The sequence below is a fragment of the Lagenorhynchus albirostris genome, chromosome 8 (assembly GCF_949774975.1).
Source record: "Lagenorhynchus albirostris chromosome 8, mLagAlb1.1, whole genome shotgun sequence".
Taxonomy (NCBI): Eukaryota; Metazoa; Chordata; class Mammalia; order Artiodactyla; family Delphinidae; genus Lagenorhynchus; species Lagenorhynchus albirostris.
Window position 1 is genome coordinate 42,261,293 of NC_083102.1, and position 26,821 is coordinate 42,288,113.

The 26,821-nt window shown below is 43.6% G+C and overlaps 1 protein-coding gene and 1 non-coding gene across 2 annotated transcripts in view; both read right to left on the reverse strand.

The window, feature by feature from the left end:
- Positions 1 to 808: 808 nt before the first annotated feature.
- The window catches only part of NPSR1 (neuropeptide S receptor 1), a 145,196-nt gene continuing 119,183 nt past the window's right edge, over positions 809 to 26,821 (reverse strand). Inside the window, 5 exon segments of the mRNA XM_060156171.1 lie at positions 809 to 856; positions 995 to 1,096; positions 1,945 to 2,123; positions 7,402 to 7,488; positions 20,794 to 20,870. Coding sequence (XP_060012154.1) covers positions 809 to 856; positions 995 to 1,096; positions 1,945 to 2,123; positions 7,402 to 7,488; positions 20,794 to 20,870 — 493 coding nt within the window.
- On the reverse strand, positions 23,718 to 23,824 carry LOC132525016 (U6 spliceosomal RNA). Its single transcript, XR_009542151.1, has one exon. It is a non-coding gene; the product is annotated as a U6 spliceosomal RNA (small nuclear RNA).

Sequence of the window (26,821 nt, forward strand, 5' to 3'; positions counted from 1 at the left end):
GAATGCAAAGGGAGGAGCCCTCAGAGAGCCGAAAAGCCATGTGTTGAGACCCAGTTCCCAACTCGCAGAGCCTGGAGGTCAGGGACCCATGACTTTTTGTACTATTTCTTTTCCTACCAGAGAAAGTACCCCTCAATTTCAACCTTGCTCTGGAGGGCCAGCATTTGTGTTCTTTCTACAAATCATTTGTTGATACAATGAGACTGTGAGGTTGACTGCTGCCAACACATCCATCTGTCAACCAAGGCCATCTGCAGAGGAGACGCAAAGCTTCAATGCCTGGAAGTGAATTTGTTGGCATTTCAAGACAAACATCTCTTTGGCTACAACTACTGAAACTTAAATCCAAAAATGGGAGGAAAATCTAGGCCCAGGTAAGACTTTTATTTACTTCTTAAACTGTAATTGTAAGACACATGTACCATGCTTCTTTAGTCCCTTCTGCTTGCCCAAGCCTAGGCCCTGGGCCAGTGAAGTCTCTGTCCATTGATTCTGGTGCTGACCAGTGGGACGGACAGCTGGGAATGGTGGGGAAAGACGGGGCATCTTTCCTGGCTGGTGTGAATAGTATGTGACTTCATATTGGCTAGAACTTGCCAATGCAGGTGACACACACTCATTAGGGTGTTTTCCTTGTGCATCCCCCAAGTGATGAAAAGTGCAGGGTGGAGAAGTTGGCTCAGGCCTCGTGCACATGCCCAGGGTGCTGATGGGGACCCAGGAGAGCCGATGGGGCTCAGGCTAGCAATACCACTGCCTCAGGGTCTACATGAATTCTGGCTTGGACAGAATCTGCATCTCATGCCTCTCAGTTCTCTCCTGACATGTCATTCTGGAATCCCGTGATCTTTGCTCCCTAGAGAAAGAACAGAGCACAGAGGAAAAATAATTTGACCTGATGAAAAGGGAAGTAGGGATGTTAAGAGCTAACAGTTATGGAGACTGTATTAAGAATCAGACATTATGCTAAGCACTTTATATGTAATACCCTCACCTTCCTTCCCCACCACTCACAGCCCTCCTTCCTACGGGTCAGGACCAGAGCCCAATGGACAGAGACATCACTGGCTAAGAGGTAGGCACTGCTGTTAGCCCCTTTTTACACGTGAGGAAACAGAGGTTTATGGAAGTTAAATAACTTTCCCTAGGTCACGTGTAGCTGTGAATCAGCAATGGCAGCATCAAACCCAAGCCTGAAACCATTCTACGATTCTATCACGGAGACAAGAGGAAAGGGGAGGGGAGGGGAGTGCGGCAACGAGCGAGAGGCCAGAGGCAAGGGGAGGCAGGGGATGGTAGCCATTCTAGTACTTATCAAAGATTTTTAGGATCATTGAGAAATGCTACCAGCCATAATTCTAGGAGGACTTGAAAGATCTTGTCAATTGATGGAGGAGAGATCCAGTGGAGGGCATCAAACCCAAACCTGAAACCATTCTACTGTTCTATATCCTATGGATTTTTCCACCTATTCCCTGTAGCTTGTGCAGTAAAACAGCTGAAAAACAGCTGAAAAACAGCAGACTGAGTAGATGTGGGAGGGATCTAATTTCAGCTCTGCAACTAATTATTCATATAATCTCAATAATGTCATGTAACCTTGTGAGCCTGAATTTATCTGTAAAATGATAATAATGCTTCATGTTCTGCTATCACCAAGGCATTGTATTGCGACAACTCACGTAGAGAAGCTTTGAACTAAAAAAAAAGGTCTTCTGTATGTGACCTGATTAGGATGGTTGCTATAAGAGGTGATGTAATATAGGAGAAAGCATGAGCCATGGATGAGGCTGGATTTGAATTTGTCATACTAGCGGAACATTTTTGACCCTCCAGTGTCTCATCTATAATCTGCCAGGGAGCTCTGGCATGAGGAAGACACAGGTTGGAGGTGACTGCAGTGGGCATCCCCATGTCTGACCCAGGCAGGAATGCCCCTTACCCGCAGGGGAAGCAGATGGAGCTGCTGAAAACACAGTAGATGAGGGGGTTGATGGCGTTATTCAAGGCCGGCAGGTTCTGAATGATCACAGAGGCATAGAAACGCTCCTTAGTGTTTGGAAGGAGGCTGAAATTGTCCAAGGTATCGAAGAGGAAGTACGGACTCCAACAGCAGATGAAGGCTGGGGAGAAAAGAGCCGTTAGCACCATAGCAGCCCACAGCCCAGGGGGCCCTCTGTGTTGGCCCTGATTGCAGCTTCAACTAGGAGCTTCCTTAGCACCTGGAATCTCTCAGAAATACTTAGAACAGTTGTGTGTGTGTTAACGTTAATGTCATATTTACTTAAACACACACATCTACACATACATACATTACATCCCACAGATGCATTGCTAAAATTGAGTAAATTTGCTGGAGCTTCTCTATTTGTAAAGGGAGGCTCCAATCTGACCACTGTAGGGATTACTGAAAGGCTGGGAACTGTTCAGCATGGCCTTAGCCTCTCATTCTACACAGTGTGAAAGAAAACCCAGCAAATCCCTTTGGAGACTCTATGGGAAAAGACAGAAAAGGGAGCACTTTGCCCAGATAGTGACTCCTGATTTGCGGTAGATGAGGCGAAGGGTGGTACCTAATGTTTCAAAACACAGCCTGGCTAAGTCACAAGATTCTCAATTTTCTTTTCCATTTCTAAGTCAGCCACTCCAGAAAACACCCACCCTATACCTCTTACAAATCAGTTGGTGTGGGTAAGGCTCTGTCTGATTTCTGTTTGGATCCAAATCCTCAGAGGAAAGGGATGAGAAATGGAGATCCAGAGTGTGATGGCCAGTTTTATGTGTCACCTTAACTGGGTCATGGGGTGCCCAGATATTTGGTTAAACGCTATTTCTGGTTGTTTCTGTGAGACTGTTTCTGAATGAGATTACCATTTGAATTTGTAAACTAAAAAAAGCAGATTGTCTTCTCCACTATGAGTGGGCATTATTCTATCCACTGAAGTCTTGAATACAATGAAAAGGCTGAGTGGGACTTCCCTGGTGGCTAGTGGTTAAGAATCCACCTGCCAATGCAGGGGACATGAGTTTGATCCCTGGTCCAGGAAGATCCCCCATGCCACGGACAACTAAGCCTGCGTGCCGCAACTACTGAGCCTGTGCTCTAGAGCCCAGGAGACACAACTACTGAACCTGCACTCTAGAGCCCACGAGACACAACTACTGAGCCCACGTGCCACAACTACTGAAGCCTGCACACCTAGAGCCCGTGCTCCACAACAAGAGAAGCCACTGCAATGAGAAGCCCGCACACTGCAACGAAGAGTAGCCCCCGCTTGCTGCAACTAGAGAAAGTCCGTGCTCAGCAATGGAGACCCAACGTAGCCAAAAATTAATTAATTAATTTTTTTAAAAAAGAAAATATCTTCCTAACACTGGTTAGGGGAAAAAATTTAAATAAATAAAAAAGGCTGAGTGAGAGGTGAGTCACTCTGTCTGCTTGACTATCTTCTAGCTTCTCACTTTGACTCAGACTGAAACTATACCTTTAGCTCTCCTGGGTCTATAGATTTGGGGACTTCTCAGCTCCACAATCATGTGAGCCAATTGCTTATAATAATCTCTTTACATATATATCTATCTTTTATTTCTCTGGAGAACCCAGATTATTACCACAGAGATAATCCTTATTGGGGTTGACTGGACACACACATGTGCTCCCCTACTTTCTTGCTGCATCCTCTCCGCCCTTTTTCTCCTCCTTTCTCACGCATAGATTTTTCCTCAGAGAAGTCAGGCTTCCTTTGCCATCTGGCTGCAGGAACCAACTTTCCTCCGTAATGGTTTGACTGACTTTTTTTTTTTTTTTTTGCGGTACGCGGGCCTCTCACTGCTATGACCCCTCCCGCCGTGGAGCACAGGCTCTGGACGCGCAGGCCCAGCGGCCATGGCCCACAGGCCCAGCCGCTCCGCAGCACGTGGGATCCTCCCAGACTGGGGCACAAACCTGCGTCCCCTGCATCGGCAGGCGGACTCCCAACCACTGCGCCACCAGGGAAGCCCGGACTGACACATTTTTTACCCCAGACCTTGGCAATCTATTAAAATGGAGCAATTCAAACACAAAGACCACTAAACATTCTGGGCTCAGGTGGTGAAGCCTGGCATTGGCCCAGAATAGTGGTTCTGGGGCATGGAGGGGCAAAGCTTCCATTTGGGGGAATTTTTAAAATGCATGTTTATGTATTTGTGTGTGTTAGGGGAGGATTCTGGTTTTCCTAGGGATACCGGTCCTCCTGCACGATACGGGCAGTCCCACCCATGTCCCATACATCCTTCAAATGTTATGTGGCAGAGAACCCTGTTTATAATGATCCCAATCTAGAAACCTAACTCTGTTTTATATATGAATACAATATTTTAAATAAATACTGAGTCTTCCAGAAGTGTAATTCCCTTGCAAATAGAGGAAAGATTACTTTGTTTAATTTGGAACTTTAGCAGGATTTGCTCACCTGCTGGGAAAATAAAGTCACTGGCAGCAATACTGCTTAGTTTTCATGTCTCCATGAAAACACACGTGCATTGGTTTTCATTTGGAGCTATTACTACTTCATTGGGCTGTGCCCAAGTATTTCTATATTGAAATCTGTGTTATTTTATTATAAATTATTTTCTTTCTATTCCTCCTTTATATTATTGTATATTGATCCTTTAAGAATTATGTTAACTAGATAGTTTTATGGATACATTTCATTTCAGGGTGGTAAAGGGGCATTACAAAATGTTATAGGAAGGAGCGTTTGGGTCTGACTGGGCTGTGGACACTGGCTGACCTCCTTGTGGACAGCACTGCTCTCTGACTAAAGGGAGCCCAGTGCCTGGGAATATAGTGCCTGATTACGAAAGGCTATATTGGCTCTGAAACACATGTATAAGATATGTTTCCTAACTCAACATCCGGGGAATGCGCATCTGTGCTTCTGATTATCTGGGAAGGCAAGATAATCTTTGATCTACTTCAGAAGCTTCTGGGAAAGGATTTTGAGCCCTGGTGGGTGGTATATGCTTTATTCCCAGGTCTGCCTGCAGTGTTGTTTTGTGACTATGTTCTGCTTGCTGAGTCACACTGTTTGTGGTCTGTTTGGCATTTTGCAGCTGCATTTTAGAAAGGTGAGCTGGACGGTTCTGGTGATTTGATATACTAGAAGAGCTAACATGAGAGCTATGCTCCCAGAGCTCCCAAGAGCTGCAAGAAGGGTAGGGAGGGGTAGTATTTGAGCTAAATAAAAAGGAAATGGTACAAATCCCTTTCCTTCTTGCATAACCTCATTCATTCATTCAACTAATATTAATTAAGCACCTAGTGTGCGTGGACCCCCTAAGGCCTTGGATAATAATGTAAGGAAAACAAAAGCAAAAGTCATTGCTCTCATGGATTTCTTATGCCAGCAGGGGAGACAGACAATAAGCAGATCAATATCTATCCTATACTGTCAGGTAGAAGTAGAAATATGAAGAAAAATAAGGTAGGGTAAAGATTACAGGAGAGCTATTTAAGACTTATCAAGGAGGTTTTTCTGAAGAGGTGGTATTGTTGGAAAACAAGATGATGTGAGGGATAAGCCATGCCATCATCTGAAGGCAGAACATTACAGGTGGGGGAAACGGTGCAAGGTATGAACAAGTTGACATTTTGAAGAAATAGCAAGAAAACCGTTGTGACTGTTATAGAATAGGAAAGGGGGAGAGCAGGGGAATGGGGTTGGAGACTTGGCTGGGGGATAGATCACAGAGGCCATCTAAGACATGGGAAAAAGTAGGACTTTATTCCAATGTAATGGGAAGCTATATGTGGGTTTGCAGGGTAGTGATAGTGTCTGATTTACATTTTTAAAAAGATCACATTGGCTGCTTTGCAGGGAAGGAATAAGAGAAGATCAGCTGCAGTGTTCCAGGGAGAAGTTGGTGGGAGCTTAGACCAAAAAAATAATTGCATAGATGCTGAGAAATGGTTGGATTCGAGATCTCTTTTGTAGGTAAAGCCTCTAGGCCTTACTGATGGACTAGGTATGTGAGATGGGAGAGAAATAGAATCATGACAGACAGATGATTCTTAGGTTTTTGGTGTGGACACTGGGTGAAAGATGCTGTCATTTACTGAACTGGGGTCAATAGGAGGAAGAGTTATCTTGCAGGAGGTAGGAGAGCATGAGACTTCTGGGTTTTCATGTCGAGTATGATAAGCTTATTAGAAATTATACACAGAGATTTCAAGTAGAAATCATAGATATAATTTCCAAGCAAAGGAAGTGTTCCAAAGAAGGACGAATCAAATGTTGCTTAGAAGTCAAGTAAGGTAAAGATTGAGAATTGATACTTGGCATTTTGTTGGTTGTGGTGACCTTGATAAGGATGCCTTTACTAGAGTAATAGGAAAGAAAGCTAACAGAAATAGACTCCAGAGAATGAGAGGTGAAAAGTGGAGGAGTTCTGCTAGAAAAGAGAGTGTTAAAGAGGGTCTGTTATGGGAGAGTTTATCGAGGGACCTATTACAGTATGCTTGTGTGCATACGATCCAGGCAAGGGAGACATCTGTGGGGGTGAGGAGATGACTGGAGAAGCAAATCTTGAGTTGGCAGGAAGGAATGGGATACAGGGCTCAAGTGAGCATTTTGGATTTAGAAAGAAGCAGAGACAGTTTATCCATGGTAATAGGAGAACAGACAGAGATGCAGGTAGGTCCATGGATGTGAAGGCAGGAGAATGAGGAAGTTCTATTCTGATAGAGTATTTTCTCAGTGAAATAAGAATCAGGGTCATTAACTGAGAGGGTGGAAGGGAGAGAAAATTTTGAAGGTTTGAGAATAACAAAGAACGTACACCAATCTGACATATATTAGGTACTCTAGAAATACCTTTTTTTTTTTTTTTCCTGAGATGAGGTGACTTTATGGGTGTTAAGAGTAGAGAGAAAGGAAAAGGAAAGGGAAGACGACAGTAGGGTGAAGAGAAGATAAGGCATCCATTAGGGAAGGATTTATAGTGACCTTGACATTAACTATCCAGAAGAAATGGAATGCCACTTTTGTCTTCCTCTGGTTGATGGACTTCAGCCCTGGGGAGAGTGTGCCTTCAGGAAAGCAACTGGGTCAACGGGATGATGGTGAGCATCAGCTTCAGCTAGTTATGTCCTAATTGATTTTCTCCACATTACGCACCCCAGGGCTGTGGTGGACAACAATATTCATAAAGAGAGTGATTAGAAACCAAATGTCCGCCCTTGAAGGAGGCATAGATGGACTGATTAGCTTCACATATTCTTATCTAAACAGACAAAGGTAGAAGTGCCCGTAGACAGATTTTTTAATTGTATGGGCTCTCTACCTACCAGGTTCTAGGTACAAATTTGCTTTTGGAACGTCCACACAGTTCTGCAACAAAAGGAGGGACGTTGCTTACCAAGAATGATGACAATGCTATACTTGATGGCATTGATTTTTGCCTTTGAGATGAGCCCTCAGTTGGAAATGGTGCACCGCTTTCCATCTGCAGGCACAAAAGGAGAATGGTAAAATAAATGCTGCTTCTGCCAATAGAAGCATCATAGGTTACACCCACAGTTGTCATGGGACCACTTCCATCTTCCTCACCTATGCCCAGGAAGACCCTCCTTGGACATTTTCCTAAAGATGACTCTGGGCTGGATGCTGGAAAGTGCTCAGTTTGCAGCTTAATATAAAATGCAAATGCATTGGGACATCCATACTCTCTCAACAGGCTTGGCTGGATGCCCTGAATCAACTGAAGCTGGAATTAGCCATGTGACCACAGGGGGCGATGCTGAGACACCCGTCTTGTCCCTTCAGCAACCTAGGGCAAAGCGGTTTGCCTAGAATTGTTACCCCAGACTAACGTACTCATTTAACTCAGAAACCCTACTCTCGAGAAAAGCTCAAGCGGGGCTATAATAAAAACCTGTCCCAAGTAGGAGCCTGGTTATAACTGTAAGCCTATGTGGGTTGTTTGATAGTAAAACGTGTGAGGGTTAAATGTAAGGATCCACTAGAATGTAAGCTTAATGGAGACAGAGACTTTGTTGTTTCTGCATGCTCTAAACTTAGTGAATGATGAATAAATATTTGTTGAACGAGTTAATATAAACCTCTCTCTAGTCAAGAAGTAGTGGTGAAACAAATACTGATTAGGATGGTCAGAATTCAGTGCAATAATTCTTAGTAGAAGGAGTAGTTAGATGACAAATTTGGGGATGGAGATGTTGTACATAAGGTGCCTTGATGTTGTGGGAGAGTTTTTACTGTCAGGGCTTCTACCAGACCATATGGTGCCTTTGTGAAAATTGTGAAAAGGTGCCCTCTCTCTGGATATATGCAGACCTGCCCCAGGGCATACCCTCAATGAGGGAGTCATGGATAGAATGCTAGCCCCACACACCCTCAGCTGCGTGCCATTGATTAAGGCTCAAGGGGCACAACTCTAGTGGTGGCCCAGGTGAGAGGCCCACCCAGGGCACCTGAGTCATATGGGGCAGGGCGGTTATACCCTAGAGGCCAACTACTGTGCTCGCTGGTCCTCACTACATCGTTCAGATTTCACGTTTGAAGTGTATTTAAATCCTCATGGAAACTGGTGTGAAATTTACCTTTGCACTATTTATTCTACCCCCTCTCCAATCCAATCCAGTCCAACCCACCAAGCATAGCACATCTGCTAAGAGATAAGGACCGAACAAAATAGGCTAAAATACAGTTCCTCTTCTCTAGGAACTTTCAATCCAGCGGGAAAGATCACACACTCCGCACATGGCTGGGTGAGATGAGAGCGACGAAAACCAAAACCCGACTATGAACGAAGAAGTAAGCCACCCCCTTACCGTTAGGCAGAGGAGGCCGCGTGGCAGAGGCAGAGATTCCCAAGGCAGAGCCGGGGGTAGGGGCGTGGGATTGGGAAAGACGTGTGAAGCAGAGGGAACGTCCTCAGCCAAGACACGGAAACAAGAAAATGTAGGAAGCGTTTGGACCTCGGTGAGTCATCTCGCTTGGCTGGAGCCTGAGAGGACGCTGGATTTGAGAGTGGGGAGAAGAACTGAGGCCAAAGTGGGAAGACCTTGAATGTCTCCCTGAGGAGTTTGGGCTGAATTTCTGAGACAGCTACCAGCCATCGAAGCTTCTGAGTGTTTTCACAGCGGGAACACTTACTCACTGGAGAGGACAAACTGTTAGCAGGAATCATAGGAATAAGGGGCTTTTTATGTGCAATGAACTGAAATGCTAATTAGAATTGATTTTTATTTCTTAATGTCTCCCCTGGAAGGCCACTCCTAGGCACTATTAGGGCCTTCAAGTCATTCCGTGCATTTCACAGCACCACAAAACTTCAGCGGTGTAAGGAAGCAAGTGCTTCAGAAGCATTTACAGCCGTGGTTCTCAAGTGAGGGCGATATTGCCCCCTGGGTTATATTTGGAAATGTCTTTTTGCAGTACGCAGGCCTCTCACTGTTGTGGCCTCCCCCCTTGCGGAGCACAGGCTCCGGACGCGCAGGCTCAGCGGCCATGGCTTCATGGGCCCAGCCGCTCTGCGGCATGTGGGATCTTCCCAGACCAGGGCACGAACCCGTGTCCCCTGCATCGGCAGGCGGACTCTCAACCACTGCGCCACCAGGGAAGCCCTGGACACATTTTTGATTGTCACAAATGATTGGGGGTGGGTGCTACTGGCATCTAGTGGGCAGAGGCCAGGATGCTGCTAAACATCCTTCAGTACACAGAACAGCCCCTCACAAAAAAGAATTATCTAGTTCAAAACACTGATAGTGTCAAGGCTGAAAAGCCTTGATTTTCAAGGTGATATCTTGGGAAGGATACAGACTTTAGGGTCAAACCTGAATACACCCTCCAGCTCCACAACTTACTAGCGGTGTCACCTTATGCAAATTGCCTACTGTTTCTAGCCTCCGTTTCCCACTTTCAAACATGAAGCATAAAACATCAAACTCACAGAGTTATTTTGATAATTAAAATAAAATAATGTATTCAAGATGCCAAGCCCCACACTGAGAATGTCAATTCCCTTATTAGTTGGGATGAATAGGTTTTAACGGTATTTCAGGAGGTATGAGCTGCCTTTATGGAAGTGAACAGAAGATATTACCATATACATTTAGATAGGCTATTATACAATGTTATCTGTATATAGGAATTGTATACGTCAAATAATTATCAGGGTGGGATTATAGCCATGGGAGGCAAGTAAAAGACAGCAGATCAGGGCTTCCCTGGTGGCGCAGTGGTTGAGAATCTGCCTGCTAATGCAGGGGACACGGGTTCGAGCCCTGGTCTGGGAGGATCCCACACACCGCGGAACAACTAGGCCCGTGAGCCACAACTACTGAGCCTGGGCGTCTGGAGCCTGTGCTCCACAACAAGAGAGGCCACAATAGTGAGAGGCACGTGCACCGCGATGAAGAGTGGCCCCTGCTTGCCACAACTAGAGAAAGCCCTCGCACAGAAACGAAGACCCAACACAGCAAAAATAAATAAATGAATTAATAAACTCCTACCCCCAACATCTTCTTTAAAAAAAAAAGACAGCAGATCAAATTGTATCTTTTTGGGTTTCCCTGGTGGCGCATTGGTTAAGAATCCGCCTGCCAATGCAGGGGACACAGGTTCGAGCCCTGGTCTGGGAAGATCCCACATGTCGCGGAGCAACTAAGCCCATGCACTACAGCTACTGAGCCTGTGGTCTAGAGCCTGTGAGCCACAACTACTGAGCCCGAGTGCCACAACTACTGAAGCCCGCATGCCTAGAGCCTGTGCTTCGCACCAAGAGAACCACCTGATGAGAAGCCCACGCACCCCAACGAAGAGTAGCCCCCACTCGCTGCAACTAGAGAAAGCCCATGTGCAGCAACAAAGACCCAATGCAGCCAAAAATAGAAAAATAAATAAAATTAATAAATTTATTTTTTTTAAATTGTGTCTTTTCAAAGTATCTCCATTTGCTGGACTAACAGCTGGCTCCTAAACAGTATGGCTCTGAAGACTTAGTTGATTTTTCAGAAAACTTCTCGAGAATGACATTTGTGCTCTGAAATCTGCTTAAAATGGAAACTTGCAGTACTTTCCATAGAGCAAATGGGTGACAATATAATCAACTCCTGCCCTTCGATCTCCCAATGAGATCAGTGAAAAGCATATTTAATCTGACCACTCTAGGAAATGCAAAGCCTCCAGCTCCTAAAGATGGCTCTTCAAAGTGAGCTGAGCTATAAAATCCCAGTATTCTCCTTTATTGGGAGATGAAAGGATTATTTCTACTCAGGCCATGGGGCTGAGCTGGAGCCAGAAAAGCAGTTAAATTCAGCAGTCACTGTGCATTAATAGGGGGTAGCCGAGAGGCGGTGGGTCGATTAGATTCAGGACTGAAAGCAGCATGCTGCCTTAGGCTGTCTTAGTTCAAGGATGCATCCCTAGTGGGGGCCCACGCTGGAGGGTTAGTGTCCAAGTGGCCAGTTCCTGCTCCTTACCTTCCCATGCTTCATGCCCCTTGCAGAGTCACTGGGAACCTATTTTTCTTGTGCGCTGAGCCCATGAAGGGGAACCAGTGGTATCTAGGGATTTTAAGTGAAGCAGAATTTATTCCTGGTGGGTGGAGGGGACCTACAATGAGTCCAGGTGATTTGTTTGTTAACAAGGAAGACTACCTGGTTAATATTTTAAAATAAATATGTTTTCATATGTTGGGAACTTTATGTACTTCAGGTTTATTTTAAAAATTAAACATTTTAGCTGTTATGCCTGATTGCCTGATTTCTAAAATTTTTAAACTTAAAATTCATTTTCAATTTCTGATCATTGATGACTTCTTTATCTACGAATATAACCTGAATGTTAACTATTTTTAGCATGTTATGTCTCATCTGCTTAGCTGCAGAACTTTGGCCACTTCCTTTTGTTTTTTATAGGAGGTCATAGCTAGATAGGAGGAGGTATGACCTAACTTACCTAACTCACAGCCTTTTCTGTTCCTCAGCGCCTCAGCTCAGGCAGAACCAGGAACCCTGACAGACCTAAAATAATTGTGGCAGAGACAGGTTAGCTATACACCAAATCCTTTCTTTGCCCCCAGGGCACACAGAGAGACAACATTTCCCAGTCTCCCTTTCAGCAGGGGGTAGTCATGTGACTAAGTTCTGCCTCTAGGAACATGCGAAGAATCCATATGTACCATTCCCAGGCCTGGCTCAGATAAACCCCCTGAGTAATCCTTGACTCTCTCTTCCCCCCTCCCCAGACTGCTGGATGCTGATGCTAAGCAATACCTTAGCAGCCATCTGTTAAGAGTGGCAGAATCTCCATCTGCTTGAGTTTCTGAATGACTGTGTATCCATCCCTTTGACCTTTACTGTTAATTGGACTTTAATTGAACAAGAAACAAACTTCTATTTTAAGGTTACTGTATTTGGGGGTTTCTCTGGTATAGCTGCTAGAGTTTCCTTAACTAAAGCAGAGATTGATGCTTCATATGCAGTGCTGTCATAACACAAACCTAAAACATGTGGCATTGGCCTAGTGAGCAGCAGGCAGCAGGTAATAAGGAAATTGATAGGGAAAGCTGGGACACTACAGATGCATTGGATAGAACTGTTATATGTGATGCTTTGGAAGGCAGATTGTGTGCCTACTGAGACTGGACCCCCAGGGAGGGTACAAGGGTGGTGTGGAGTTAGGACTCTCCAGAGAAGCAGAACCAATAGGATATATATATATGTGGAAATTTGTAATAGAAATTGACTCATGCAGTTATGGAGGCTGAGAAATCCCATAATCTGCTGTCTGCAAGCTGGAGAACCAGGAAAGCTGGTGGTATAATTCAGCCCAAATCCAAAGGCATTTTCATGGGAGAAATACCAGGGGAGATGATGGTATAAGTCTAAGTCCAAATGCTGGAGAAACAGGCAACCAATGGTGTAAATCTCTAAATCCTAGTCTGAAGTCCCAAGAACCAGAAATGCTGATGCACGAGAGCAGGACAAGATGGATGTCCCAGCTCGAGCAAATTTACACTTCCTTTGCCTTTTTATCCTCCTCAAGCCTTCAGTGGATTGGATGATTCTCACTGGCATTGGTAAGGACGATCTTCTTTACTTAGTCTACAGATTCAAATGCTTCCAGGAATGCACTCCAGACACACCTAGAAATAATGTTTTGCCAGCTGTCTGTCTAGGGCAATCAAGTTGACACAAAATTAACTACCCCAGTTGATAAACAGAATGTTAATAGTGTGTGTTGATTGCCACCAGCTGTGTTTAGCAAAGTATTAGAAAAAAGAGATGAACTCAGACAAGAGTTGGTTGGTTTATGAACAAAACTGAAAGGAAGTTAAAAGTATGTCCTAAAATTTGGGATCTTGTAGAGTTGCAAGGGTCAATTACTCCTAGCCCCTCGTGGCACCAGGTGTATACTTTGCGTGGCCGGGTACAAAATGAAAATGCGAATGTGTATAGCTTCTGAGTGTGCAGGTCTTGTGCCGATGAAACCTGAACCCAAATTCAGTTATTACAGTGAGGAGTTTAAACCAGCAATGAGGGGAAGACCAGACTAAGGATGTGGCCTCCCACCTATTGTTTCAGATGGCTTCAAGCTAGCTTCTATTCAGTTAGGGGAAAGGGATTGGATGAGGAAGCAAAGAAACAAGTCAGACCTGAGAATTATTTTCAGAAAGACTTTTTGAATATGGTGATTGCTGGCATGTGAAACTGACTGGAAGCAAATAAATCAGAAGTCTACTGAGTTTTTTAGGAGTGATATTGCCAGATGAACCATGAGGTTTATATCTTTGTCAATACTTAGAAATAACAGACTTCAAATTTTTTACCAGTCCTGTGAGTGGAAAATTGTATCTAATTGAAGTTTAAATGCACACTTTCCTGATTTATCAATGAGGTTGATAATCTTATTTTTGGCTGTTTCTCTTTTCCCTCCTGTGAAATGTCTGTTTGTGCCTTGCTCATTTTTCTTCTATTTATCTTTTTAAAAAATATATTTGATTGATTTTCAGGAGTTCTTCATACATTCTTCATACATTTTCCCGGATTACGTGTTGCAGATAGCTTCTCCCACCTTTTGGCTTGACTTTTAAATATAAATAGAGTCAAATTTATCCATCAATTTTTTGGCTTAATGTACCTTGTATCTTGTATCTCGTTTAAGAATTCCTTTATTCTAGTGTCATAAAAATAACACCCTACATTTTCTTTAAAAATTTTTTAAAGTCTTACATTTCACATTTAAGTCTATAACTTCCTGGAATGTAATTTTGCCTAAGAATTGAAGTGAAGTTCCAATTTCATTTCTTTCCCTATGATCTTCTGACATGTATCAAGTTCTCATATATGTGTAGGTCTATTTGGGGGCTGTTTTATTTTCCATTTTTCTATTGAATTGTGTCAATACCATACTCTATTAATCATTCTAACTTTATGATAAATCAATATTTGGTTCAGTAAACCTCTACTACCTTGTTCTACTTCTCCAGAACTTGTCTTCATGGCTTTTTCTTGGTGCTTGAAATTTCCATGTATGTTTTTTTTTGTGTGGTTTTTTTTTTCCCATTTAAAAAAATTTTTACTGTTGAGTTGTAAGTGTTCTTTTTTTTTTTTTAACATCTTTATTGGAGTATAATTGCTTTACAATGGTATGTTAGTTTCAGCTTCACAACAAAATGAATCAGTTATATATATACATATATTCCCATATCTCTTCCCGCTTGCATCTCCTTCCCTCCCACCCTCCCTATCCCACCCCTCCAGGCGGTCACCAAGCACCGAGCTGATCTCCCTGTGCTATGCGGCTGCTTCCCACTAGCTATCTACCTTACGTTTGGTAGTGTATATATGTCCATGCCTCTTTATCGCTTTGTCACCGTTTACCCTTCCCCCTCCCCATAGCCTCAAGTCCATTCTCTAGTAAGTCTGTGTCTTTATTCCTGTTTCACCCCTAGGTTTTTCATGACATTTTTTTTTCTTAAATTCCATATATATGTGTTAGCATACGGTTTGTCTCTCTCTTTCCATGTATGTTTTTAAATTGGCTTGTCAAGCTCAGTAAAATGTCCCATTTCAGCTTTGATTGGAACTGCATTAATCTGTAGATCATATGAGGAGAATTGACATCTTTATGGTACTGAATCTTACTATCCACGAACATGCTATAAGTGTCATTTATTTATATATGTATATATTTTTCATAAAGTTCTTTATGTCTTTTGCTGATGGTGTTGATTGCAAAGAAGCCATTTTACTCTCATGTACTGATGAAGAAAGGTACTTAATGAGCTTATTTCAAGTTCATTTAGTTAGAGGTGAACAGGACTCTAACCCACTTCCTAATCCAAAAATTTTTCTTCACCTCTTTCTGCCCCATTTAATTGGAAACATGTACTTTGGGTATAGCATGGATCACATCACATCTTCCAAGTCATAATGGACAGACTCAGTTATATCAGATATCTTATACTTCATATATTTCATGGGTGCACCTCCCCCATCTCCTGCCCCCATGCGATAAATGTTCTGCTTTATAGGAGTAAACACCCTGGGCATCAAGAGCAAGCTCATTTATGAAAGATAACCTACGGGATTGGAAACCTCATATTCTCTACCTCTCGCCTTCCACGCACTTGTTTTTGGGAAAGTCTGTAGATCATTTATTAAATAGTTCTTTCCTTTCCTTTCTGTCAGCCTTTGAGGGGGAGAAATAGACATACTTGCCAGAAAGAAGAGTGATTCTTAAACTTGAATTTTGCAGCCTGTGTTTACAAAGTGAGCTTCTGTTCACGCTAATCATTGCTTATGTCCCCTCATTGATGAGCAGTAATCCTGGGGTACTAACACCACTGGAGATCCTACTTACCAGCCAACTCCAGAGCTACTTGGCTGTAATGACAGATAGAAAACCAAGTGAGTTCTGCTTATGAATAAGATGTAGAGAGTATACAGGCTTTTGAAACCACCATCTGCCTGCTCCTCATTCCAGAAAGGGGTCAGTGATGCTGATATAAAGATACAGACAACTAAAACATAGGTGTGATGGACATATAAACTTTATTAAAGAATAAAAACTGACTGTAGCCATTTCCACCTCTGGGGAGGAGTAATGGCATACTGTGTATCAGTGGGAAAATGGATCTCTATGTGGCTTTGTAATATCTCAGGGACTAGAGGATGGGGGAAACCCAAGAGTGCAGGGACTGGAAAATCAAGTAGCAGTGAGAAATGGGGCACTCTGGAGAGAGACAGGGGCCCAACCACAATGGTGAAAGTCCTGCTGAGAAAAAAGGGGTGGGAGATACCCCGTGTGGTGGGGTAGCTGACAGAATGTGGAAACTTTTCATCACCTCAAACCTAAGGAAAATAAGGTGAATTCCATGGTTCGTTGGACCAGGATCAGAGGGAACAGAAGAGCTGTTGGAGGTGAGACAGTGGGGTAAGAACTCAGAGGGACAGGGAGAGAGGACACAGCAGTCTCCTGGAACCTGCAGAAATCACAGGACAAGGGTTTAAAGCAATCTGATTTAAATCTGAAAGTACAGGAAGAGCTCAGCCTACTTAAACAAAATTAGGTCACCTTTTAGATTTTTAAATATATCAAAACAAAACACTTCGGGAGGTGACTCTGGAATAGTGCTCTGAAGGCCAAGCACAGCAGGGAGGCTGGTGAAAGACAGCCATGCCAACAATCCTGTTTGGGTTTTTTAATTAAAAAAATGGTTGGTTTGGTTTCTTTTAGTTTGAACTCTTTTTTCAGTCATTCACCACCTTCCTTTCTGTCATGTCCTTCTTCCTGAGAGGGAGCTTGATGTAGAGGAGAAAACATAGGCTTTCTAGCCAATCATATGTGCATTTGAATCCTGCTGTGTCATGCGCTACCTATGAAAACAAGCAAATTGCTTTACCCTCGAGCCTGTCTTCCATGTGCAAAAGATAGACGATAATATCACCTTTCAGGGTTCTGTAAGGATTCAGGGAGGTAAACTATGGAAAGGACCCAGAAGTGGCTGACAGTAAGTGCTCTGTCTGTCCCTCTGTCTTGTCAGTCTGTGTTGACAGACTGAACAAACAAATGGATGGTGGCCAGATCATATTTAAGATGGAACTCTGACCCACACTCTGCAGCAACCAGCCCAGGAAACCAACCCATTATCTACAGTAACCAGACCAGGAAGCCAATCTGCTATGTGCAACTCAGACTTGGAGGAAGTCAGACCACTGTCTCTATCTCACAGTCCATAAGCCAAATAAGAATACCTGTAACAGTCTACCCCAAATAGCCAAGACTTGATAAATGACTGACAGCTTCTATAATATTTGCCCCTGTTTTTTACTTAAAGCCATCCTGAGAAAGCCAAATACACACCCCTAACACATCACACAGGATGCCATGCTTCTAGTCAGCACACTTACAGCTTCCACATGCCAACAGCCACCAATCAGGACGTCCTGGAGACTTTCTCACTCCACTGCCTGCTTTTGTATTTCTGCCAAGAGACAAGTGATGGTGGCTGACTCCGTTGCTATAGCAAGCTTTGAAAAAATAGCTTTTGTCTATTCTCATTTGGTCAGTCTTTGTTTTTTTCCACCATCTCTTTTTCTTTCCTGACTCTTCCCCTGTTATGGACTGAATTTTTGTGTCCCCACAAAATTCATAGGTTGAAGCCCTAATCCCCAATGTGATGGTATTTGGAGATGGGGCCTTTGGGAAATAGAGTTAGATGAGATCACGAGAGCAGGAACCCTACAATGGGATTAGTGCCCTTATAAGAAGAGACATTAGAAAGATTTCTCTGTCTCTCTCCTCTCTGCCATGTGAGGAGATAGCAAGAAGGCAGCAGCGGACATCTGCAATCCAAGAAGAGAGCTCTTACCAGGAACAGAACTGGTTGGTACCTTGATCTTGGATTTCGAGTCTCTAAAACTGTGATAAAATAATTTGTTCTTTAAGCCACTCACTGTGGTATATTGTTGTGGTGCCTGAGCATACTAAAACATCCTCCTTTTCCCCATGCATCCTTCCAACCCAAAGCTCTGGACCTTCCAAAGCCTTCTGGTCACACTACACTTGATCTGTTCACCATCACACTAGGGTCATGCACTCTGTTAAGTGACAACTCACTTGAAAAGCTCCCCAGGCAATGATATATCTATACAGATATGTATAATTTAAAAATTAATATGATTTCCATTTGTAAAAGATAGATGATAATTTTTACAAAATGAATATATGTATACAGTCTCAGCGTTAGACCTCTCAGTGTCCAAGCACACACAAAAATAAATAAATAAAAGAAGAAAATAAAAGTCAACTAAGATTCTACCACTCAGAGTTAATCACTATAACATTTAGTACTTGTCCTCCCTGACATTTTCTATCTATCTGTCCATCCAGCTATCATCTATCTGTACATGCACTTATATATTCTATTGTATATTATATATTCACACATTTATAAAGGCAACACCATACAGCTTTCTCCTTCTTAATCTAATACATCGTAAACATCTTTCTAAGGCAATAAGCATACTATACAATAATTTTTAGAGCTGTAGTATTTCATTGTATGGCTGTATAATTAATGTACTTAATCCCTCATTGTAGGATGTTCATACCTTTTTCAATTTTTCCTGATTATAAACAATAATTTGTATATTTTCTTTTCTTTCCCTTAATCAGAAGTTTATTTCCTTATAGCATATAAGGTAGCAATCATGTGTATTTTTTTATTTATTTACCTATCCATCTATTTCAAAATAGTTGGTTAGTTTTCTCAACAACACTAATTTTCAAACAATCTCTATTTTCCTATCAGTCTGAACTACTTCATCATACCCTAAATAGCTTAGGTTTCCTTTAGAGTTTCTGTCCTGTTCTATTCCCCCTTTCATGTAATTCTATGATTGTTCAACAACTATTTGGTGTATTTCTTTGATATCTGATATAGGAAGGATGCCTTCATCCATCTTTTTTTTTCAGACAAATATTCTGATCTTTGACCGTCGCCAGCCACCCACAGAGAATAAAATGAATGCATTTGTGTTTATCCCCTCTGATTACTCTTGTTCTTCTAGAAGAACCAGAGTGCAAAGACTAGACCAGCATGAGGGAGGCACAAAGATCTGTGCTGAGCCACAAGCAAATGATAGATTCTTCATGGGTAGAAAATTTCCCAGCAGCCTGTGAACACCTCTGGGTTATACTCGTCACTCAGAGTGGAAGTCAGCTGCCTGTGACAGTGTCTCCTATTAGACCAGAGGCTGTCAAACATGGATCCACATTAAGATCATCCAAAGAGCTTTTCCAAAGTAATGATGCCCAGACCCCACCCCAGATGAAGTAAATCAGAATCTCTCAGGCAGCAGTTTCTGGGTACTGGTGCATTTGAAAAGCTCCCTGGGAAACACTCTTGTGCAGCTAGGGCTGAGACCCAGTGCACAAGACTGTAGGCTTCCTATAGTCAAGATCCATGCTATTTACTCCTTGGCATTCTTGGTCCTTTGGACCACTCCTGACACGTGTTGGAACACAGCAGAATTGAACTGAATTCAGCTGAAGACACCAAGACTTATACATCTCTACTAATTCTCCTAGGGAAAGGGATACAGATTATTAGTGCTCAATAATGAACCTCTTAACTTTCTCTAAGTAACACTAAAAGAAGTAGCTTCGATGTGGAGGAAAACGAGCTCTGTCTTCGTCCAGTAAAGGTAACAGCTGAAAGTCTGAAAAGAGGAAGACTTAGAATCTAATCTGTCCCCTCATTTTAACCCCTTGGAGTCCAGAGAGGTTAAATGACTTTGCAAGGTGGCACAGCTCTTAGTGGCACATCTGGAACAGAAACGAGCACTTCTTACTCCAGGGATCGGTGTTATACCTTGCTGCCCTTGTGTGAGCTTATGTGGGTGAGTATGTATATGTGTGTGCATATGGGCGTGTAAGTGTGTGTGTGTGTATGTGAGACTGGGTGTTTCAGTGTGTGCGTTTGTGTGTGTACATGGAATGGGAGGAGGTGTGGAAGCTCCATGGGAGGAGAGCTGGTCCCCTCCTTCAGAACTAGTCACATTAAAGTAACTAGACACCCAGGAACACTTTCTCTTTTCTTTCGGGCACGTTGGTTTGCTGTGTTCTCTCCAGGTTGTCCTCAGAGGCCCAGCAATGTCTGCCTGGGAAGCAGGGTGGCGTTCCAAGTCTCAGCACCTATTGTGTAGGCGGTGCTCAGCATTAAGGTTTGCTGAAGCGGGATTTGGGGAAGGGTTGTAGCTGGCAGCCTCGGGCTCATTCTGCTGTGCGGTGGTGTGCTGGGTCAGTGGGGAAGGCATGAACCATGCCTTGACTGTCCTAGGGTCCAGGACTGTTCTGTGGATAGACGGCAGTTTTCTTGTAGAATGTAAGCCAAGTAGAAATGTTTGTCCTCGTGTTTTGCTGAATGTGCGGCTTCCTCCCTGCACTGTCCTCTCTTTTCATCCCAGAGTCCTCCAGGAGGCCTCTCTGCCAGACCTGCCAGACTAGGGTGACCCTCAGATCCTGGCTCAAAGGCTGCTTCGGACTCTGCTGGCGCAACTTGGCCGGGCCCAAAGCCCTCCTTCCTCAGTTTTTAGGGAAGCCACATGGAGAAAGCAGAGCCTGCCCGGGACAGCCTTTGGGGGTCTGACCTGCCAGCTGGGCCCTGATATAACAGAGCAGGCTTGTTATAAAACCCAAGCTCACATTTGCTAGAGGAAAACCTGTACAGAAGCAAAATTAGCTAAGAGTTGGGTAATGCAGATGAGAGACTTACCTGAGCAGCTGGAAATCACTGTCTCATGGGCTTTGCTTTTGACCCAAATCGTTCTGATCACAATGGCGTAGATGACACTGCGGAAAGGACCAAAGATACTATAAAATGTCTGGTGGGTCCATACTGTGAAGACCACTCCGAGTTTCCTGAGTGTGAGGTGTGGAGTCAGGGGTCTCTCAACCACGGTCTGCCCACCTCTGTAGAATCACAGTAGATGGCAGCTCCTTCTTTTTTTTAAGCCAGGAGGCTTGGCCCTGGTGAAGTTAACTGATCTCTCCAAGATAACTCATGTGGTCAGAGGTATAGCTTAGACTGGAATCAAAACACAGGGTTTGGGGTCAGAAAGATTTAGATTTGTAACCAGCTCTACTACTTGCTGGTTACATGACCTTGATTTTAGACAGGCTTTCATGTGCCTCCATGATTCCCGCCTCTAGTGTTCACATCACTGTGTCATCCTCTCCCCTTGAGTGTTGGCTGGACCTGTGACTTGCTTCTAATCAATGCATTGGGGTGAAAGTGATGGGATGTCTGTGATTACATAGTTGTGTAGCACCTGTCTTGCTAGTGTCTCTCTGTATTCCTAGCTTTGAAAAAGCAAGTTGCTGTGAGTCCTACAGCCCCAGGAAATCAATTCCGCCAGGAGCCCAGGGGAGCTTGGAGGAAGATCCTTCCTCAGTTGAGCCTCTGATGACACCCCAGCCTTGGCAGACACCTTGATGGCTGCCTTGCCTAAGCAGAGGACCCAGTTAACTGTCCAGACTCCTGACCCACAGAAACTGTGAGATAATAAGTATATGTTTTAAGTCACCAGGTTCATGATAATATGTTACCCAACAATACATAGCTAATACACTGAGCGAAATAGGAGGAATGTTTGTGTCCCTCTCCTCTCCCAATTTACATGTTGAAATCCTAATCCCCAATGTGATGGTATAAGGAGGTGAGGCCTTTGGGAGGTGCTTAGATCATAAGGAGGGTGAAGTCCTCATGAATGGGATTAGTGCCTTTATAAGAGGAGACCCCACAGAACTTTCTTGACCCTTCTGCCATGTGAGGCTACAAGGAGAAGTCTGCAACCTGGAGGACAGCCCTCACCCAAATGTACTGGCAGATCTGATCTGTACTGATCTCAGATGTACTGTACTGATCTCAGATGTACTGTACTGATCTCAGATGTACTGTACTGATCTCAGACTTCCAGCCTCCAGAACTGTGAGAAATACAGTTGTGTTGTTTAGAAGTCACCTACTCTGTGATATTTTGTTATAGCAGCCCGAACCCACTAAGACACTGGGCCTCAGTTGAGACTGTCAAATCGAGGTAGTAATACAAACCTCTTAAGAGGTTTATAGGGATCAAATGTGACATTTAAAGTGCTATGCACGGGCTTGAAAAGTAGCAGAGGCTCAATAAATGCCATTTTCTTTCCTCTCTTTCTTCCCCAATTTTCACATAATATCACACCTACTTTTACATGATATAATCTGTACCTAAAAGGGAAAAAAGTGTTAATGACTCAAAAGCATTAGCAAATTTTGTATCCTTTGTTCCCTTTGATAAATATAAACATGCATGCCTTTAATTAGCTATTTGACATTTCTAATTTATTAAGAACCTTGACTAAAAACTTTGAGACAAAGCACTTCTTCAGTTTAAAACTGCACCAACTTCCCTCTTGAGAATCACTTGGTTGAAAAAAAATCAGAGTTCTATTTTGCAGTAGCTGACAAAGCACTAATTGCTTTTAATGATCTTTAGAATATACTTCAATTAATGGCTGTGGTAAAACCCTCCTTATTGATTTTCCCCTGCTCAGAGAACCCCTCTGAGTGTTCCAGGAAAGCTCGGGGCCTTTTTGGAGCATCCTCACTCCTTCTCATATACCTGCCCAGGGACTTTCCTGGAAATTGTTTGTCTACATTAAAGAAAAAATGAGAAAGAAAACTGCTAATGAGTCTATTCTTTACCCTAAGTTGAATATTTGTTAGAGCAGGGAAACTTTTTCCCAGGTAAATGAAATACAAGGAAAGGTTACAACCACCATCAAGCATTAATTGTGTACTACAATTGCAACCCCAGGGCTTAACTGATCAATAATTCAAATACTTATTGACCATCAGCCATATGTACAATGGAAAATTAAGAAAGATTTTATGTGTTAGGGGTTTGGGCTTTAGTCACCCCCACCTCGTCTCCTTAGGATCAGTCAGGCAGGTGGAAAGCCAGTACCAGCTTTACTGTTAGCCAGGAAAACTAATAAGTAAGATGCCTCTTTAGCTTATTCCCCAAATCCAGCCACTTCTCAGGGTGTAACAGTCATGCGTCAGAGAGCACTCTGAATACATTCATTTCCTTCTTCTTGCTGATTTCTTTCACCTAATTAATCAACAAGTTCTATGGACTGTCCTTCAAAATGTCTCCATCACCTGTACCCTCCTCTCCGTTCCTGCTCTTCACTATCACTTCGGACCCTTATGATCTCTTTTTGTTTAATATTGATATTTTGATGATATTTTTTTGTTTGTTTGTTTGTTTGTTTTTGTTTTTTTTTTGCGGTACGCGGGCCTCTCACTGTTGTGGCCTCTCCCGTTGCGGAGCACAGGCTCCGGACGCGCAGGCTCAGTGGCCATGGCTCACGGGCCCAGCCGCTCCGCGGCATGTGGGATCTTCCCGAACCGGGGCACGAACCCGTGTCTCCTGCATCAGCAGGCAGACTCTCAACCACTGCGCCACCAGGGAAGCCCTTGATGATATTTTTATTGTGGTAAAATAAACATAACATAAAATTTACCATTTAATCCATTTTTAAGTGTATAGTTCGGTGGCATTAAGTACACTGACATTGCTCTGCAGCTATCACCATCATCCATCCCCAGAACTTTCTCATCTTCCGCAACTGAAACTCTGTACCCATTAAACACAGAAGTGTGCATTACTTCACAAATTAATGTGTCATCCTTATGCAGGGGCCATACCAATCTTCTCTGTATCATTCTAATTTTAGTATACATGCTGACAAAGCAAGCACCCCTTATAATCTCTTGCCTGATTATTTGCCATAGTCTTCTAAACACCTCCACTCTGCTAGCATCTTGAATGCCCACACCTCCCGCCATCAGAACTGGAGCTCTGGGACAGAGCATCATTCCCTGGCTTAAAAACCCTCCAGTGCCTCCACTTTCCTATAAGATGGTATCCAGTCTCTCAAGCAGGGCATCCAAAGTCTCCCACAATCTGTCTCTGCTTTCTTCATCTCTATGATTATCATCCTGCCTCCCTCCCTCCCCACTGTCTCTCAACACATTTTTTCCATGTGGGCAACAGGAGAAACCAACTAAACTAACCTCGATTCCATGCTTAGTATGTGGTTGACTTTGGGTGAATGTGAGATCCAAGGTCTTCCATTTCTCTGTGTTTGCTTTCCTTTCTTCCTGAAAATACATTCATTTTTTTTTTTTAGCCCATTCTCTATATATCACTTTGCTGTGAAACCTTTCTGAGCTGCCTCTGTTCCTCAGTGACAGTTAGCTCCCCCTTCCTTGGGGCTTCCATGCTGGTGTAACACTAGGCACGCTGAATTTTGTCTATGGCAGTTGTATCTTAAAGATCAAGCAGACCTAGAAATAGCCCATTCTCAGAAACAGAGCTGAGGAATAGCACCTCCATTCTTTTGGGTCAACTTCTTCCATGTCTTTTATCTCCACTCCCTCAGCAGTTGTAGCTTTTCTTCAAGTTTCTTAGAAATCTGAAAACCTAAGGGTCACTAAGATTGAGTAAAATACCTCTTCCCTGCAACTGGCTGGTTTATTTCTTGATTTTATGGAAGACAGTCCAGACACAGACCCGTTTTCCTTCATTACCTTCATGAAGGCAGCTCCTGGCGGTGGGAGAGTGCGGGAGTCTAAGTCAGAGGAAGACCTTTCAAGTGGCATTAAGTACTTAAGAGGATGCCTGAGGCCAGTCCCTGAGTCTTGCTTCTGGATTGTGTATGAGGAGCGTCAGGAAACAGAACAAAAATTCTCTCTGTCCTCAAGACACATGGAGAGCATTCCACTCAGACCAAAAGTGCCCCTTTCACAAACGCTGCAGGACTCAGCACAGGCCTGGGGACTTGAAGGAGGCCCAGCACAGTCTTGGAGCCACAGGCTCCATCTCTGCCTGCATCTTTGCCTCGTTTTGGGGCCTGAGGATGATGTCCAGTTGTGCTCTGAAGTTCTCATTAGAGGCCAAGCATAGGGAGGGGGTGTAGGGGGAGCTGATGCTTCACTTAGCACGGTCCTTTTTACTCTTCTCCTAGCAGGGGCTTAAGGATGCTCCCTGACCAAAAGCGTCTCTCCCCTTTATTAGTTAACTTCACTAATACTAATGCTATGAAGATAAAATATAGGGAGATACAAGAGTATATAATAGAAGGCTTGTTCTGGGGGTCATGGAAACCTTCCCAGAGGAGGTGAAATTTCAGCTAAGATCTGAAGGATAAAATTGATTTTTTAAATGCAAAAGAGGATGATCACTCAGGCAGAGGGAACAGCATGTGCAAAGTTGCTGAAACAGGAGGGATCATGCGCATTTGAAGAACTTAGAGAAGGCCAGCATGGCTGAAGCATGGTGAGTAAGGCAGCTTGTGTGCCTTAAGATAAGGATGGAGAGTGAGGCAAGAACCAAATCACACATGGCCTTTAGTGCAGGGTTAGAGGTCTTGCACTTTATCCTGAAACAATGGAAATCCACTGAATGGCTCTAAACAGGAAAGTAAAATGATTGATTAACATGTTTTTTTAAAGATCAGACATTGTTCAGCGTGTATAATTTGTTTCTATGCATGTGTATATGCTGGTATATGAATTGAACAGTCCTGGAAGGGTATATAGCAGGGGTCCCCAACCACCGGGCCGTGGACCGGTAGTGGTGCATGGCCTGTTAGGAGCCAGGCCACACGGTAGGAGGTGAGCGGCAGGTGAGGGAGTGAAGCTTCATCTGCTGCTCCCCATCGCTCGCAATTCCGCCCAAACCAGCCCCTCCCTTCCCATTCCCCCATCCCCCCCCACCCCCGCCCGTGGAAAAATTGCCTTCCACAGAACTGGTGCCTGGTGCCAAAAAGGTTGGGAACCGCTGGTATATAAGAAATTCTTAACAGTGCTACTTCTGAGGAGGGGGACAGGGCAGAAGTGGAAGGAAGATTTTTATTTTTCATTTCATACTCTTTTGTTGCTTCGAATGGGGAAATCTTTCCAAAAGCTCTTCAGAGAGCTCACATTTCATTGGCTAGAATTGGATGACGTGGCCGTTCCTGAACCATTCACATGCCGAGGGGAGGGGTTGCCATGAGTGGCTTAGAGTGGAATGGATATGGGAAATTCAAACACAAGCATCTACCAGAACCTGGCAGGCTAGTGATATTGGCTTTTTCAAAAGACCTAACTCTTGCCACCCCTCAGGTAAAAATATATAGGATGTCACTTGCTTGACTGATGCGATGGGTCATCCGACCTTGGCCTTGGACTTCATGTTATGGACAGTGCTGGCTAGGATCTTGGGCCCTTTTACCCACCATGGCCTTGTAGTCCATAGAACTGTACTGACCTCAGCTTGGGGCTTTCACGGTCTGTTCCCCTTTCCCCAAGCAAAATAAGATGGTTTTTTTTTTCGTGTAACATAAATCAGTGCTCCATGACAAGCGTGCTTTCTTCCTCTTATTCCTTTGCAATTGTTTGCTCTGGATCTTTTAAGCCTCTGCCTTTGTCTCACAGAGTAAAAATGATAGGAGAATGAGAAATCAATTAGGTAGCAAGAAAATAACCGTAGCTAAAGTAAAGCAATTACACCAGGGCTAAAAACCTTTCCCATCAACAGTTAGACAGCTGTGTCAAGTAAATTTTGAAACAACAGGAGTTGTGTTGACCCAGAAAAACAGTGTATTGCCTTTATTGTCAGTCACTGTGGTTTCAAGTCTTGGCAGCCTGATTTAATTAATGACAGAACAGCTAAATCTTTATCCATACACAGCTCTCAGGACAGTTTGCCA